This window comes from Sceloporus occidentalis, unplaced genomic scaffold (genome assembly GCF_023333645.1).
Source record: "Sceloporus occidentalis isolate IW3139 unplaced genomic scaffold, rSceOcc1.0.p SCAF_1, whole genome shotgun sequence".
NCBI classification, from domain to species: domain Eukaryota; kingdom Metazoa; phylum Chordata; class Lepidosauria; order Squamata; family Phrynosomatidae; genus Sceloporus; species Sceloporus occidentalis.
Genome location: NW_028316981.1, coordinates 11,577,698 through 11,596,033, shown reverse-complemented (window position 1 = coordinate 11,596,033; position 18,336 = coordinate 11,577,698). Strand labels below are relative to the sequence as shown.

Genomic DNA, 18,336 nt, shown 5'->3' with positions numbered 1-18,336 from the left:
CCTTTTTACCTGAGAGAACACCACTCTAGGAATCTCCAGGTCCTCCAGTGTAATTCTATGGTCAACATCTGCCAGAGGTTGATCACAGAGTCATGCTGCAGACCTACAAATGCCTAGAGAAGTGTTTTCTCTATGAACGTCTAGGTTCTCCAGCACAACTCTATGGTCAACCTCTGGCAGAATTGTGCTGAAGGACCTATAGATTCCTAGAGAGAACATATTAATCAAATCTGCAAAAGTCAAAGACACAAACATAGAGAACCAGCTGTATTCTGTTTAAATTTGTCATGTTCTGTTAAAATGTTTTATAATTGTTTTATGCTGTTATTGTTTGGCACTCTGCCCTGAGATTTCCTGACAGCCGATTTGGTGTAAGTGATCTTAATAAAGTGTGTGAAGTTTGGGAACATGAACAAATGGAAGAGGACATCTTTAGGCAGTTGACTCCAATATCCAATTAAGAAAGACTTTATTAAACAGAGGGAAGAGGAATAAAGCAAGGGTACAATATAAAATAATTCAACAAAGTCGCTTTTACATAGCCTACTCTAAGTCACTATAAGGAAAGTTCCTTAGGGTACATCCTAAAGCAGAGATCTCAAAGAACAGCAAGCTGAAGGGAAAATAGGTAGGTATAAAAAAAAATACACACATTATCTTGGAGGAAAGGTGAGGGGATGGTGAGAACACCAGTTGAAGGCCATCTCACTAGAAGAGCTGGTAAGGGGGTGTGGGGTAACATCTTGTGTCAGCAGGTGACTACTAAAACACACCAAGGCAAGAGGTTATGGAGGAGATAGGGCTAACACTAGACTTTGGTGGGCTCTCCCCACCCAGTGCCCCCTTGGCACCATGGCCTTGGTACCACAAGGGATCACACATGGTGTCACACCAAATGCCCCCATTCCACCACATGGGCCTGAACAGCTTGCAGCAGTTGCATTCTAGAAGGGGCTGTGCACACCAGCCAGAAGGACCAGCCTGGGGGCAGTGTCAGGGCATGGCATCCACATGATGCATGCCTCGATTCTGCCCCCAGGCCGGCATGACAATGTGCGCTGCCCCACATGGCATCACGGCGACACAGTGCTTTAAAGCCTTGCTGCTGTGGCTGTTGCACCTTTTCCAGGACGCAAAAGGAGCTGCTTTTTGCAGCTCTTTTTTGCACCCTGGAAAGTCCAGATTGGGGCCACAGTGTGCAGTTGCTATGGCCCGGATCCGGCGCAGCTGGAGGCGACTGCAGTCCGTCCCTTAGGGGCAGTCTGCATAGCCTCTCAGTCACTTGGCTCCATTCCATAAGAATGTGGCCCCCATCTTAAAACTGGCCTCATTTATTTATTTATGGGATTTATATCTCATTTTTCTCCCAAAATGAGATTCAAGGCAGCTTGAATCCCATAGGCTAGTGGTTCTCAAACATTGGGGCAAGGCTCCCAGTGTGCGTGAGTTGCTCAAGGGGAATGCCAAATTTTTTATGTGTAAAATTTAGACATGGATTGAGTTAAATATTGAATTTACTTAAATAAAACTATTCTAACATTATTTTCTTACAAAATGTTAAAATACGAACATACATGAATGTGCGAACAAAAATATGCACACTAAATAAACAAAATATTTTTATTCTCACACTAGGTCAGGTGCGGGGGGCAGTGACATCCGCACGTAGATGTAAAAAGAGGTCCCAATGGTAAAAAGTTTGAGTACCACTGACACAGACAATGTAAACATTGTGCACTGCATTCTCATGGATCCAAGATGGCAGCCGTCTTATCATAACATGGGGCAGGAAGAAGAATCATAGAATCATAGAGTTGGAAGAGACCTCAAGGGTCAGCAAGTCCAATCCACACATTAATCTTCAACATTAAACATCATCACAGAGTCAGTTTCAATGAGTCATACACATTAACAAATTCCCATCAAATGGTTTGCAGTCAACCATAAATGATGTTACCCACTAAGTATTCACTAAAAACATAACAAATATTAATGAAACAATGAAAGATGGAGGGAGGGAATAAATGGTGTAACGAGATGCCTTGTCATGTTAATCTTCATATGAGCAATATATCTTGTAAGAGAATTACATATTAGCATTTACAGTTTCATTTCAGCCCGTTATGAATGTTGTCTAACCACTGTGGAACTTATCAGAAGTAATGATACCACATAGTTTCCTTCATTGGTCAGAAAACAGAACTGCAGGGTTCTGTTAAACCAGTTTAGAAGCATGACCCATTTGCTCTTTCGTTCTTGTGCACAAAATGATTAGGTTTCTGAGCAATGCCACATTAGGAGCGCTTAAACTTTTTTGGTGCAGAGTGAATTCTTTCATGTTTAATGAGGTTGGAGCGATGGCCAAAGCTTTTGCTACAGACTGTGCACTGATATGGTGTCTCCTTCGTATGGGTTCTCTGGTGTGCAACGATTCCTGATTTGTCCCGGAAACTTTTCGGACAGAAGGCACATTGGAAGGGTTTCTCTCCTGTGTGGATCTTTTCATGCTGAACCAGACCAGCGTTCTGTGAAAAAGTCTTCCCACATTCGGGGCAAACGTATGGTCTCTCTCCCGTGTGGGATCTTCGGTGCTTCCTGAGGGAGGATGCATCACCAAAACTTTTGATACAGTCCTCACACTTGTACGGCTTCTCACCTGTATGGATTCTCTCGTGTACAATAAGGTTTGTGCGGTGACGGAAAGTCTTCCCACAGGCTGAGCATGGGTATGGCTTCTCTTCTGTGTGGATCCGACGGTGAACATGGAAAGCTGACATGCTCCGGAAGCCCTTCCCACAGTCAGGACACTCATGTGGCTTCTCTCCTGTGTGGATTCTCAGATGTCGAATGAGATCGTACCTGTGGAGGAAGCTTTGCCCACACTCTTGGCATTGATGGGGCTTCTCTCCTGTGTGTATCTTCTGGTGAGACATGAGCCCAGCCTTCTTGCTGAAACTCTGACCGCATTCAGGGCAAAGAAAGGGCTTCTCTTGAGTGTGGGTTTTTTCATGGGCTACCAGAAGGGATCGCTGAATGAAACTTTTCCCACACTCTGAGCAATTGAAAGGTTTCACTCCTGTGTGGGTACTCTGATGGGCCACCAGGACCTCTATCCCTGTGAAGCTCTCCCCGCAATCCCAGCATGTATATGGATTTTCTACTGAGGCAGGATGAAAACGAATGGTTTCAACTTCCTTGCTACTTGGATGAGCTTTCTGCTGGTTCTCAGATGCTCTGCCTTTATCAGGATTCTTGAAAACTGTCTCTTCTGCTTTTTCTGGCATGATCCAAAGGATTTCAACCCCGCTAGAATTTACTGGCAGATTCTTCTCCTTGCAAAACGGCCTCCCATCACCTGCTGGATTAAGGAGAGAATCCTTACAGCGCAGGACTTCCCTTCGCCAGGGAGAAAGGCAGGCTTGGATCAGTTTACACGGCAAATTATTTATAACGAATTATTTCCGAGTTCTGGGCATCAGGTTGGGGACGACTGCCTTAGGCAGAGTCTTCCCTGCCCTGAGCTCTTTTCTAATGGGAGACGCCAGGTATCCAGCCTGGGAACTTCTGCTTGCAACGCAGGCGGCTTTATTCATTGAGGTATAAGACCTTTCCCAAAGTCTGTTTTTTCCAAGACTGCCACTTAAACTTTCCATGGTGGCAGCGGTGGACTCCGCCAGGTTGCTGGTACCCCGGTATCTGCCCAGGGATGCCAGCTGCCAATACCAGTTTTCAAGAAGGGTATGGGAAGCTGGCACTTGTCAAAGATATATCTGTTACTGTAAGTACTTTCTGCATCCAATTCCACTCCGACCCACTCACCAACCATGTATACTGTGTATTCATCACTGAACCCACCATGCACCTGACCAAGTGGATTGTAATCCACAGAATGACATGCTAGGATAGATCAGTGAGCTTTCAAGGTATCACAACACTCTTTGTTTTGCTGTGGCAGACTAACATTGGCCATCCCTCTAGAAAGTGGGGAGTTCAAGGCCTTTCATGTTCTTTGCTCCCCTTTGAAAACCTGTCTCTCCCTCCCACCCCATGTCATTTTGCCCAGTCTCCATTTCAGACTGTAGGATTCAGTGGGAACTGAGACTCATCTGTGTATGCCAGTGTGCCACCATAAAGCTGCCTTCCCCAGCCCAGTGTCCTCTCAGTGTGCTGGAACCCAACTTTCAGAACCCTCCCAGCCAGTTAAATTAGTCTTACGTCCATCAGGAGGACGCTGATGGGCAAAGGGCTGCCCTTTGGAATTTAAAGGAACAAAGGTCATCTGTTGAAGGAATCCTTACCCAACAAAGTGACGCTGGAACTCTCTTCATCCTCCTTGTTCTCTCTGAACAGCGGCCATGTGGCGGAATCTGATGAAGCCTTCTTGGCTGAATCAGCCGTTGCTTCGCTGAAGGGCCACAAAGCCTGAAGCAACAACAGCAGCAAGAGTCCAACAACAAGAAAAGAAATTGGTTAAAAACTACTGAAAATTGTTTGTAACTCCAATCAAAGACTCCTAGAAAGAATCTTCAGCACCAGCTCTCCAAGATACTTTTTCTGGGCTTGCCAAGACTGTACCACCCTAAACATACCAATCTCACCTGAGATTGGATGGAAAACCACCAGAGACAACAGGCTATGGAAGAATCTTGCTAGAGACCATGGAGTGCTACTGTCAGTCAGAACTGACAATACTGGGAACAACACTCTAACAGTATACGGCAACTTTCTACATCCCTGTAGATGGTAACTGAATCAGGGGTTCTCTGAATGTGCAAAAATAGTCACCTGATACTGATCTACCTCCCCTTCTAGCAAGCCAAAAGTAAGATTCTGATTGTCATGATTCTGAACAAAGAAGTTACACATAGCCCAGTTTCAGGACTGGGAAAACATTTAGCCTTAGGACAACCTTTTAGCCTTCAATTTCAGACTGGGAATGTATCTGTACTGCAGAAATAAAGCAGTCTGGCACCAAACTGCTGTGAAATCCTGGGATGTGTAGTTTGATTGGTTATTCAAGCCCCAAATATAGGAGTACTCTGGTGCTTCACCAAACTACAAATTCCAGGATTCTTTGGACAGACTCATGTCCATATCCTGGAATAGGGCATGGCTGGCTGGCTGGCTGGCTGGCAGCCAGAACAGGAATGCTACACATTGCAAGCCTTGCTTGTTGGTTATCATTCTTCAGCTATATTGAGCTATGCTCCTTCACCTTTTAATTTTATACCACTTGTGGTAGCTCCATTCTATAGGATCCTGAGATCTGTAGTTTTATAAGGTCTTTAGCCTTCTCTGTCAAGGAGTGCTGGTGTCTTACCAAACTACAAATCCAGGATTCTGTAGTATAAAACATGGCAGTTCAAATGCTATCAAACTGCATCATTACTACACATTAGATGCACCCTGAGTTCTCTCCCACCTAGAGATGTAAAGGCCCCTCCTGGGGGGGGGGGGAGAGAGGGTGCCAGGAAAAAGAAAAAAATATCTTAAATATTATTGTCTTAAAACATTTATTCCTCATTCTACAAGAAAATATTCCATAACCCATTTTTTTATGGAGAAAGAAAGGCTTAAGAGAAAGTAGAATAAGGAATAAATATTTTAAAGCAATAATATATTCTGAGTAAACTGTACTTTTAATGTCTGAAACATGGTAACTTTATACCAAACCGAGTTATGAATTATAAAGTTCACTTTGTAATTAGATTCTGAATAAACTGTACTTTCAATATATCAATATGCTAACTTTATGCCAAGTTAAAAACAATGTATTGTATGTTTCCAAAATCACAAAGTAACCCCACATTGTTTTCTCCTGTGATTTCAAACTTTTGAGAAACTTGACATCCCTCCTCTCACCTGTCGGCCTCGTGGCTTGCTCCCTTGCTGCTTCGCCAGGAAAGCCTCAGCCAGGCCAATGGCCTGAAAGCAAGTCTCTGGACGGCCATCCCTCACCCAGCTCTGCATCTCTCGGGGCAGGATGGCCAGGAACTGCTCCAGGATCACCAGCTCCAAGATCTGCTCTTTCGACTTCTTCTCTGGCTGCAGCCACCGCCGGCAAAGCTTCCAGAGCATCCCGCAAACCTCTCGAGGCCCCTCAGCATCCTGGTAGCAGAACTGCCGGAAACACTGACGCTCGATGTCTAGGGTGGCACCCCCTTCTTCCACAGCGTCTTCCTCTACCACCTCCATGAACTCTGGCTCATCTTTGATCAAAAGGCTGCTGACAGGGTGCTGGGTTTCTCTGTCGATTTGGGGCAGCGGCTGGGTTTCTCCCTCTTGCCTAGGCTCCAGTTCTGCATCCGATGCTTCTTCAAAGGGAGAAGACTCGCCGTGAGAAGCATCCCTTGATCCAGATCTCAGCAGCTGCTTATCTTCTTGGTCAGAATCAGGAGATTCTTCAGGCTTCAGGAAGGCTGGCCCCTGAGCTTCAAAGCCCTCTGGTGGTTCGTCTTCTGGTTCTTCTTCAGCAACTTCTGCTACTGGTTCTGCTACTTCCCAGGATTCCTTCATCCTCCCAAAATGGATGACCGGGAGGGCTTTGGCCACCACCTCTTTCTCCACTTCAGGTTCCTCAGGGTCTTGCACCCCTACTTTCACGTCATCCTCTGACACGTTATCCCCCTGGAGATCTGCCACTGCAGTGTTTGGGTGTTCTGCTGCCATTGTGACTCTTGCTGCCAACGGTTGGCCAACACTGGTCCCGGGAGATTCCCTCTCACAGTTGATCTGTCTTTCTCTGGGAGCCTGATCGTAGAGTCTGGGCTTGTCTTCTGCTTAGTCCTTCTACCTAAAGAGGGAATCCAAGAAGTGTCAAAGAAAACATGGTCAATTAAATTTTCTATACTCAAGTTGAATATGCTATTTAATATCAGTGATGATGATGATCATAATTATTATTGTTTGTTTATTAATTGTTTTATCCCTTACCTCGATCCATGAGGTGGGAAATAAATAAATAAATAAGTTTAATTTCCACCTCTCCCCATGGATCGAGGCAGAGGAAAACAAAAACAAAAAATAATGTAAGTTAAAACAATTTAAAAGGACAAATAAGATGTACACATATTAAAACAATCCACATCTAAAATTCATCATTTAAAATTCACAATTTAAAAATCATCTGGATAAGCCTGCCGGAAGAGATTGGTCTTCAACGCTGTTTGAAATTCAGACACCATAGTCAGCTGTCGAATCTCATTCTGGCAGGTCATTCCACAATTTTGGGGGCTCAAGTAAAAGTCCTTTAGCGGACAGTTGCCAACCTAGTCCTGGGCTGAATGGAAGACCTGAATGTACAGAGCAGGTTATATGAGAGGAGAGATTGATGGTAACCTGGACCAAAACCATTGTACTATGCAGACATTTACATAATGGCTTCAAAGAACAGAGTAGAGATTTGGGGAAATTACTGTTTTGGAGGACATGTCCTCAAATCCCTCAACCAATATGGCCACTAACGATACAGCCAAAGAATTTTAGGCATTGTATTACACAAACAATTATACAGTGAACATCTGGTATCCATTGAGGTTTGGTTCCTGGACCACCTGCAGATAGCAAAATCCATGGATGCTCTGAGTCTTGTCCCATTAAATACAATGACATAGTCAAATGGTGTCCCTTATATAAAATGGCAAAATTGCTTTTTGGAGTTCATATATTTTTGCAATATCTTCAAGCTGTGAATGGTTGAATCCATGGATAAAGAATCTGTGGATACAGAGGGACAATTGTACTTCCCCACTGTGATACAGACACATCTCTGATCTGCATATGCCTGTGTATTTTGACTAGGAATATATCCACACCACAGCTGAGGAATGCAAATTTTGGCCTACAATGACTAGAATCTCCCAGCCAGGGGGGCATCCTGGGGTAATAGTTTTATTGGGAAGACATCATTCACCAGCTGCTAGTATATACAACCTCTTCACCACTCCTTTTGCACAGGCCAGAGTTGAAATAGTGCGGCATAACATAAATCCAGCAGTAATGGTTAAGAGTGTCCAAACAAACTACTAGAGATATGAAGACCAGTAAAATATTGCTTATTTTTTTCCACCCACTTACCCCTAGCAAAATCTTGTGTCTCCACTCACCACCCAGAAAAAAATATATATGGAATATTCTTTTTTAAAAATAAAAAATTTGAAACAAGGCATTCATACACAGTAGGTATATCCGCTGGGGTTTGGTTTGGTTTGGTTCCAGGACCCCCTGATGGATACCAAAATCCATGGATGTTCATGTCCCGTCAAACACAATGGCATAATAAAATAGTGTCCCTTATATAAAATGGTAAAATCAAGATTTGTTTTTTGGAATAGATAAAATTTAATATTTTCATGCCGTGAATGCTTGAATCTGTAGATGAAAAATCCATGGATACAGAGCTGTAGTGTCCACAGCTGCAAAGGCATTTTGCATTTGGTATCTAGAAAGAGACAGCTGTATCGCTGGATGTTAAATGGTGTTATAAAATATCGAGGGGAGATGATGGGACATACAGTGGAGTGTTTATTGCTGGAGATTGTGGATCACATTCCTTTGTGGTGAACAAGCAGAAGGAAGGAAGTTGAATTTTGGCTGGAGCCAAAATGACCCAAGGTCATTTTCCTGGGAATGCAGGCAGAAGAAATAAAGGAGATAAAATGTTATGGAAACAGAAAAGAAAAAGATTGATAATAATGAAAAGGAAAGATCTGTAAAACTGTGTGTCCTTTAATTGTGCTTTGTTAACCTTTTCTGTTTAGTTCTGACAACAAACGTCCCTGGTGAACAGTTCTAGTTACTGAGTAAACGTTTTGTGAGTTTTTACTATCGAAGCCTTATTTCTGAACTAAGGTGTGACATATAGGTAGAGTGGATCCTCCACATTTGCTGGGATTATGGGCACAGGAGCTCTGTAAAAGTGGAAAAATCACAAATAAAAAAACACAATTTTTTTTTATCTGAGAGCATCTCTCTAGGAATCTCTAGATCCTGCAGAAAATCTCTATGGTCAATATCCAATGGAAGCTGACCATAGAATTGCGCTGGAGATCTGTTACGTGCCCCAGGAGATTTCCCAAATATACAAAATATTTGCAAACACAAAAAGAGAGGAGAGAATTGCACCATAGACTGGTTCACCTCCAAAGTAAGGAATGGGACCCGTGCTCCTTGTTTTTAGGCAAAAGCCCTTTTTAAAAACAACAACAACAACAACAACTAGAAGTAACCTTTTAGTGTTTTTTTTAATCCTATTTTTATTACATCAATCACTCTATAAAATTAGTACAAACTTGGACACTGAATGTCGCAAACAATTAACATAGAACTTGCATAGACAAAACTTAACAAATCCACAAACATAAAGAATTTATTTTCTCCTCTCCCACTGACTGGTTCACAGTTTGTATCTTACTGTTTCTTTCCCTTCATCTAAACCATAATCTAATACTTGACTTCTTTCTATCTAATTTTTAAAATAATTTATTTTACCCTTTCATTGGGAAGACTGGTGCAGCTGCAGGGAGAGGCTGGAAAATATTCCCTGGAGCCTCGAAAATTGCCCATCCCCGACTTAAGAATTTTTAGTTTAGCAATGACAATGTGAAGGAGTGGGGAGAGGGGCGACTAAGGCTGCATCTACACTGCAGAATGAATGCAGTTTGACACCACTTTAACTGCCATGCCTCTATGCGATGGAATTCTGTGATTTATAGTTTTGTGAGATATTTTGCTTTTCCTGTTAAAGAGCTCTGGCTCCCCACCAAACTACAAATCCCAGCACTGAGCCACGGAAAGTGATATCAAATTGGTTTATTTCTGCAGTGTGGCAGCCGCCTAAGACTCTGCAAGTATTCCACACCATTGCAATCGCTGGTGTTTTCTCTCGGTTCTTTTCAATGCCATGGCTCAATGCCATGGCATTATGGGATCTGTAGTTTTGCAAGATATTTAGCCTTTTACTGAGAGCACTCTGCTCCTGCTGCAAACTACACATCCCAGGAATTGCTTAGGGTGGAGCCTTGGCAGTTAAAGTGGTGTCAAACTGCATTCATTCTGCAGAGTACCAGCAGCCTCTGACAAAGGTTTATAAAATTATGCACAATGTAGAGAAAGCAGGAGGAGATGTTTTCCTCCCTTAATCACAATACTGGAGCTCAAGTTTCCATATGGGGGGGGGGGGGCATAGTCTTCTGAAGGAGACGTGCTTGGCTCTGTCCCCATTTGCTTTCAAGGCTTTAGAAAAACAAAACAAAAAGACTTCCCATCTTCCTTTGGTGAGAAATGAAGGCTAGCCTCTGAACGGTTACTGCTCCTCGTTTTAAAACTATGTTTGCTCATATAAATTATTGATCTGGATTCAACTTTCTCTTTAAAAGTTTGACGCTGGTTTGCTCTTTAAAGTATCTTCCTAACAAATGTAAGGAAAAGCCATCTTAAGCTCCAGCCCCGGGAAAAGGCAGGATATAAATAGAGTTTAATAATAACAGACCGTGAGAGAAGAGTTCCCCCCCCCCCAAAAGGTGGTATCAAAATCCTTAAATAAACCGACTAGTACTTCTTTTGTAAAACAAGCCTTTAAGACACACAACTCATTGTTATTATTTATTCATTTTATACAGTCAGCAACCTGTATCCAGATTTTTTAACCTCGGATTAAAGAATCCACGGTTTGAAAATATTCCAAAAATATATAAATTCCAAAAAGCAATCCTTGATTTTGCTATTTTATATAAGAGACACCATTTTACTATGCCATTATATTTGATGACACTTGAGCATCCACGGATTTTGATATCCACGGGGGGCATGGATCCAAACCCCAGCGGATATTGAGGGCCCACCATATTCCAGCTTTCTCCCAAGGTTGGGATGCAAGGTAACTGAAAAGGTTCTAATAAAATACACAAGAAATAGTCCATATCTAAACATGAATTAAAGGAAATATACTTTTGAAAAATCAATTAAAACGGTATTATTATTATTTTAAACACTGCACTTCGCAAAGCTTCAGCAACACAGAGACCAAAACACCCCAGGATTTGGTGACATTTCTAGGAAAGTAGTTGTGTTGAATCGGTTGTAGACAAAACGCTGCATTGTTTGCCATTAAAAGAATGGTAAATTTTGTTAAGCATAAGCTTTCATGAACTGTACCCCACTTGATAAAGATAGAGCTGCACTGGATGAGCTACAAATGCCTAGTAGAGTATTCCCTCTAGGAAGGTCTTTCAGTGCAACTTTTAGTTAAAGTTGACCATAGAGTTGCACTGGAGGACCTAGAGATTCCTAGAGAAAACATACTAATCAAATCCACAAATATGGAGGGATGAGAGTATATGCAAATATTCCAAAATCTGAACACACATGTGATCCCAAGCATTTCAGATACAGGAGACTCAACCTAGACTGTTTTAATCTGTTTTTGAAAGAACACTGGCTTTTTAAGAATTGTTTTATCCCAATTTTATAGAATATCTCCATCATCTTTTGGCACATTGCTTTGGAAGCTCTGGCGGGCAGGAAAGTGGCCAATACGTATTTTTAATAAATACATGAATACATAAAAAGTGTTATACTTTATGATGGTATTAATGGATGACACAGAATTGCTTCTAAGGGAGCCTTATTTGCTAAGGCAGCCAGGAAGTTACATTGCTCTTCTATCAAAACGTGTTTACAGCCCAAGGATATATTCTTTTCTTTTCTTATTGCTAAAGTATAAGCCTTATGCCCGTGGCTTTAAGACAATATTTGTATTTTATTTTATGACGTAATATCTCCTACTACTCAATTTTTGTATGTAGTTTTTCACTTATATAATTACATTACACTGCAGTTGCTTTTAGCTGTGCACCACTGTTGGGCAATTTGTATATATTTGCCCAACATACAACTATTTGTATATGTTCAATATATTGTTGGATTAAAAATGTGCTCATCCTTCGCTTTTGCTGGCTAATGCTAATGAACACCATAGTTCAACGACAACCGAGGGCCATAACATCTATACTTCTGCCATCCACAAACTTAAGATTTAACCAACAAAACTAAATTTAATCAGATGCCCATTCACACTACACGGTTATCACATTTTGATTCCATTTTACAGACCTATTTAAGTCAATATCCTATCAAATCCTATGCAATTCTGGGATTGGCAATTTAATCAGGGATATTTAGAATTCTGAACCAGAGAGTGTTAACATTTTACCAAACTAAAAAACCCAGGATTCCTTAGGATGCAGTCACAGTAGCTAAAGTGGCATCAGATCACTGTAACTTCATGGTGTGAAAGGTTCCTTGGTTTGAAGACCTTTTTTTTTTTTTTTGAAAAGGGGTTCAGCAAACTGATAGAGGATGTACCTTCTGACAGTTAATACTCACAACCAATAAATGGAAATTCCCTCTTCATAAAACATATTCCCCATGGATACTACATGCTGGACTCACACAATAGCTTTTAGCAGATAAATGTTTTTTTGTGCCTGTCTGTGGAATTCCCAAAGGTTCTGGGCCAACCACTGTTGGAAACAAGATACTACACAGTATCAGTGGTACTGCTACAAAATGTTAAAACATTGGGTTTAGTGGTTATACATGACCTTTAAATGGCAAGACACCTTGGATCTCATGCCAAGAGATGTTTGTTAGTTTCTTGGACAGCTGTATGCTATGCAAAAATTTGGCTGACAAATATGCAAACTCTACCACTTTTAAGATCTAGTAGGACCCTGTTCCTGTCCATATATTTATTAAAGTCTCTATAGCAAAGTTCAGGTTGGATTCAATAGTTGGCCAAGTAACTCAGATTTTCTGTGCCCACTTAGGGTACGGGATCAGTCTACATGATCTCAAAGCTCAGTAACAGCTCATAAACTACTTCAAACGGCAAATGTCCTGCACTTTGGTCAACAACTTTCTGCATCTCATGCAGCTGTCTAACAAACTGGGGGCCAAGTTTGAGTGCCCATTTGTGATTAAAAGACTTGTCAATGAGCTAAAATTGCCAAAGACTACAAACAATTGCAACCTGTGTTTCATTTCAAGCCAGCATTGGGAGAACATTGTCTGGCATCTGCCAAGTGTAAACCTCACCCTCAAATTCTGATTTTGAAGTGTCAAAGATCCTGGACTCTAGATTTCATCAAGGCAAACTACGGTATTTTGCAGAATTCCAAAATATAGCTATGTTAGACTGTAGAGTCAGTACATAGAGAGATCTTGTAGCACCTCTGAGACTAACTGAAAGAAAGAAATTGGCAGCATGAGCTTTTGCAGACTTCAGTCTACTTCCTCAGATGCATTTACAGTATTTTGTTCTGTGGACACTTTTTAAGTGGGGAAAGAGACGGGGTAGAATCTAAACACCTGCAAGCGCCAGAGTTGGAGAAAATATCCCATCCCACCCAGATAAACTAGGTTTTGGGTGATCAAAGCTGCAAAGCTGAGGGTTTGGAAGGATAGCTGTCTGTATGCATTATACTAATTTTTACATTATTTTTTTTACATAACAAGTGTTGGTATCTTATATAGCCACATTGCTTTCCATTTCATATGGAGGGGGAGTCTGCGCACCTTCAAGTCTTTTCCGATTTATCAAGACCCTAAGGTGAAACTATCTTGGGGTTTTCTTGGCAAGAATAGTTCAGAGAAGGTTTGCCATTGCCTTCCCCTGAAGCTGAAAGTATGTGACTTGCCCAAGTATGTTGGAGGAGGCAGAATATCAGGAGCTGAGCCTTTCAGCTTGCCTGCCACGATTGATATGGTCAGGTTCTCACTAAACTGCCAGGATAGCAGAGTCCCTCTTATCTGGAATTCCAAAATATTCCAAAAACCAACATTTTTCATGGGCAGTTGAGAGAGTGAGACACCTTGGCTTTCTCATGGTTCAGTGTACACAATTTTTCCTTCATATACAAAATTGTTTTAAAACATTGTACAAAATGACGTTCAGGCTATGCATATAAAGTGTACATGAAACATAAATGAATTTTGTGCTTAGACTTGTACAATTATGTTTAGGTAGTGCTAATAACCTGATAAAAAAGATTTGAGGGGCTTGGGCTTAAAGTGTGATGGCATCTGTAGTGCTCATACAAGGGAAAAAAAGATTCCCTGGCTAGTAAGGACCAGATGCATGGGGGAGGCTGTTGGTACTGACATTCGCCAAGGTCAGTCTCATGGGAAGCTGAAAGAAAGATGTGTTGAGGAAAAGTGGGAGGTGAACAAGAATGAATGCAAGAAGAATTTGGATTATAAGCAACTGAAGAAAAGCCTGCAAACCTATGGGGAACAACACTGATTACTATATGTTTTTACCTGGGGAATATCGTAGTTCTGTCTACAGAGGTCAAGCTGTTCACTTCTTTGGTTACTGAAACAAAGTTTTACTGTTAAAATACAGAAGACTAGTTTACTGAACCAAAGGGAGTGGGCAGATCCTGACACTCATTATGTACGTATATACAGGTATTCCAAAATAAAAATAAACAAACAAACCCCAACTCCCAAACACTTGTGATCCCAGACATTTTGGATAAGGGAGAGTCAACCTGTATTATATTATGTAGTACTAATATGGATAACAGGACACAGTCATGCATTAATTACTAGCACTGTTGTTCACATTCCTTTGATGGTTAAGGAATAGATCCATGCATGCAGAGCAGGAGAAGCTGTCTGAAGCCAGAGGTTGGAAACAGTTTTTTAAAATTATTATTATAATTGCCCAAACCTCGCAGTTTGCAAGACACTGCCCAAACTGGCTAGCAGATTCTTAGAACTAGAGTATGAGAAGAGTAACTTTCCAAAACTTGCATGAGGAGAAAGGAGCAAATAACAAATTACTCTCCAACATCTCAGACAATTATGTACAAGTTGAGTCGCCCTTATCTGAAATACTTGGAGCCAGAAATGTTTTGGATTTCAGAGCTTTCCAGAATTTGAAACATTTGCATATATATAGATATGTTGGAGATGGGAACTAAGTCTAAAGATTAAATTCATTTCCATATACAAATAGCCTGAAGGTATACTCAATATTTTTAATAATTTTGTGCATTAAACAAACATGTACATTGAACCATCAGAAAGCTATCATTTCTTAGATTGTATGCCATGGGCAGGTTTACTTTATCCATTTTATTGTTTGTATATACAGTGCTGTGTAAATCTACAGCGCTATATAAATAAAGCATAATAATAATAATAATAATAGGCAAAGCTGTCACTATCTCAGCCACCATGTGGACAGTTTTTGGAATATGAAGTCGAAGGCTTTCATGGTCTGCATCCATAGTTTTTTGGTGGGTTTTTCAGGGTATGTGGCCATGTTCTAGAAGAGTTTATTCCTGATGTTTCGCCAGCATCTGTGGCTAGCATCTTTAGAGAATGCTGAATGCTGAAGATGCCAGCCACAGATACTGGCGAAACATCAGGAATAAACTCTTCTAAAACATGGCCACATAGCCGGCAAAACCCACAAAAAATTAAAAACAGGAAGGAAATAATCTGTTAAAGCCCTTCAAGTTATTAAACAGAAAACCCCACAAGCCTCTTTCTCCGTCATACCAACCACTGAAGATTAAAACATTTATAATTAAATGACTTACTCTTTGCCCCACTATTAGCTGTTATGCCCCAAATTTGCTGCCTCAGGCAAAAGCCACACCCTGTTGAAGGATGGACTATTAGGAAGATTTAAACTATTTGTAGTTGTTCTTGGTAGCTGCCCGAACGCTCATCCCAACTCATGGTGATGCTATGGATGAGGCATCTTCAAGCTGCCCTGGCCTCAACTGCTCTGCTTAGATCTTGCAAATGTAGGCCCATGACCTTCCTAACAGAGTCTATCCATCTGGTATGTGGTCTTCCTCTCTTTCTGCTACCCTCGACCTTTCTTGGCATTATTGTCATGATGTGGCCAAAGTATGATTTGATTATCTTGGCCTCCAGGGAGATTTCAGGCTTCATCTGTTCAAAGACCCATTTGTTTGTCTTTTTAGCCGTCTACGGGATCCTCAGCACTCTTCTCTAGCCCCACATCTCCAATGAGTTGGTTTTCTTCCTATCCGCTTTCTTCACTGTCCAGCTCTCGTATCCTTACATGGTGATGGAAATATTATGGCTTGGATGAGTCCAACTTTGGTGTTCAATTGCAGTGGCTTAGTGGTAAGATGCCAATTCTGATGATCGGAAGATGGGAAGTGTGAAGTCAAAGGCTTTCATGGCTGGCATCCATAGGTTTTTTTTGTGTGTGCTTTTTAGGCTATGTGGCCATGTTCTGGAAGAGTTTATTCTGGATATTTCATCAGCAGCTGTGACTGGCATCTTCAGTGAAGATGCTGGCAAAACGTCAGGAATAAACTCACACAAAAAACTATGGTAGATCAGCAGGTTGGCAGTTCAAGGCCCGAGTGCTGCATGATGGGGTGAGCTCCTGTCATTAGTCCCGGCCTCTGCCAACCTAGCAGCTCGAAAGCATGCAAATGCAAGTAGATAGATACCACTTCTCAGTGGGAAGGTAACAGCGTTCAGTGCAGTCATGTTGGACACATGGACACCAGAGTAGCCCTTGGACAACTCTTTGGCTTAGTAACAGAGAAGAGCACCACTCCCTACAGTTGGTTAGGACTAGACATTCATGTCAAGAGACTTCCTTTACCGTTACTGTGTAGCTTTACTCTTTAGGATCTTGTCTAATTCTTCCATAGCTGCCCTTCCCATTCCTAATCTTCTTCTGATTCCTTGACTACAGCCCCCATTCTGACCCAAGGTATGGGAACTCTTGACTGGTTCAATTTCTTCACTGTCTAGATTGAATGTATGTAGAATTTATATAGATTACGTAGATCTTCTTTATTTGGTCATTATTTTTGTCTTCTTTAAGTTCACATACTAATGGCATATATATATGTGTGTGTCTGTGTGTGTGTGTCCCTGGCTTCCACTCCACCAAATGCATCTGAGGAAGCAGACTGAAGTCTACGAAAGCTCATGCTGCCAATCTCTTTCTTTCAGTTAGTCTCAAAGGTGCTGCAAGATCTCAGCAGTAAGCCTGCCTTTGCACTTTCTTCCTGGACCTTCCTTAGCAGTTGCTCTAGATCTGGGAGGCCTTCTGCTAGTATTACGGTGTCATCCACATATCTTAGGTTGTGGATGTTCCTTTCTCCTATCTTCACTCCTCCTTAATCCAGGAACTCTTTGACTACTACCATTCCTTTGTTGTCCAGGTTGGATTGGTGTGGTTCCTCCATGGCCATTACTTTTGTTCTCTTCAGTCAAGTGTTAGGCCTGCCTTTGCACTTTCTTCTTTAACTTTCTTTAGCAACTATTCCAGGTCTGTGATGTTTTCTGCTAGTATTACGGTATCCTCTGCATGTTTCTTCCTCCTGTGTTCACTCCTCCTTCTTCTGAATCTAAACCTGCTCTTCCTGCGATATTCTCTGCGTCCAGGTTGAACAAATACGATGGTTGCGCCTATCTAGGTTGCCCTGATGTAATTTAAATGAAGGACGATGAGAAGAAAGGAGAAGGAGAAAGGGAGAAAACCACCCCCCAAACGTTTGCCTTGGGCAACGCTGGAAACCACTGCAGACTACAACTCCCAGAATCCCCCCAGGGTTTGTGTAGTACTAAAAAAGGCTTTCAGTCCCTGGGTTCAGCCATCTCTAAGAGGAAGGTGTTTACAAAAGTGGACAAAAAAATGCCCACTCCACAATCTCCCAGAGTGGCTGGTGCATTCTGGGAACTGCAACCTCTCCCTGAGTGGCTGGTGCATTCTGGGAACTGCAACCTCTCCCTGAGTGGCTGGTGCATTCTGGGAGCTGCAGCCCCCAACGTGCCATTTCCCCCAGTGCTCCCCTGCCCCACGTGGGAAGGAGGCCCTGGGCCTCGGAGAAACTGGCCCCCTTCCTTCTTTTCGGCCTAAAAAGCGAGGCCCCTTCGGGCGGGGAAGGGACTCCCCCCCCTCGCAGGCCTAAAACGGCCTTTAAACTCACCGCAATCTCTTCCCCCCCTGCGGCCGAAATGGTCTCTCCCAGCCTCTGGGGCGGCACTGGGTTCAATCGCCGAGGAGCCGAGATGGAAGCGTCCAAAAAGGCATAGGGAGGGGGGTGGCGAGAAAGAGAGAGAGGGGAAGGGAAGGGCCCCTTTGCGTCACTTCCGGACTTCTCCGACCGCTCTAGGAACGCTAGGGGAAAAAGATGGCGGGCGGCGAGAGACGTTCTAGGCGTCTATTGCGGACTCTATGGTCATTCCCTCTTGATTTGAATGGAGGCCTAAAACTGGCCCCGTGTTCTTTCTCTGACTGATGGGGTTGGACTCCAAATCCCAGCA

The 18,336-nt window shown here is 42.3% G+C and overlaps 2 protein-coding genes across 2 annotated transcripts in view; both read right to left on the bottom strand.

Annotated features, from left to right (window-relative positions):
• The window catches only part of LOC149320742 (uncharacterized), a 48,005-nt gene extending 29,884 nt beyond the window's left edge, over window positions 1–18,121 (bottom strand). Inside the window, exons 1-3 of the mRNA XM_089502919.1 lie at window positions 18,000–18,121; window positions 5,863–6,793; window positions 4,299–4,422 (exon numbers count right to left, since the gene is read on the bottom strand). Of these exons, the coding sequence (XP_089359045.1) occupies window positions 4,299–4,422; window positions 5,863–6,669 (931 nt within the window). The 5' untranslated portion in view covers window positions 6,670–6,793; window positions 18,000–18,121. The remainder of the gene's footprint in view (window positions 1–4,298; window positions 4,423–5,862; window positions 6,794–17,999) is intronic.
• Window positions 36–3,985, bottom strand: LOC149320743 (uncharacterized). The gene has a single exon (XM_089506091.1). It carries the CDS (start codon window positions 3,282–3,284, stop codon window positions 2,295–2,297), a length of 990 nt encoding a protein of 329 aa, XP_089362217.1. The 5' UTR covers window positions 3,285–3,985; the 3' UTR covers window positions 36–2,294.
• Window positions 18,122–18,336: the final 215 nt, after the last annotated feature.

Excerpts from the sequence above, each read along its gene's own strand:
- LOC149320743 (XM_089506091.1), bottom strand. The coding sequence starts at position 3,284 with ATGCCAGAAAAAGCAGAAGAGACAGTTTTCAAGAATCCTGATAAAGGC.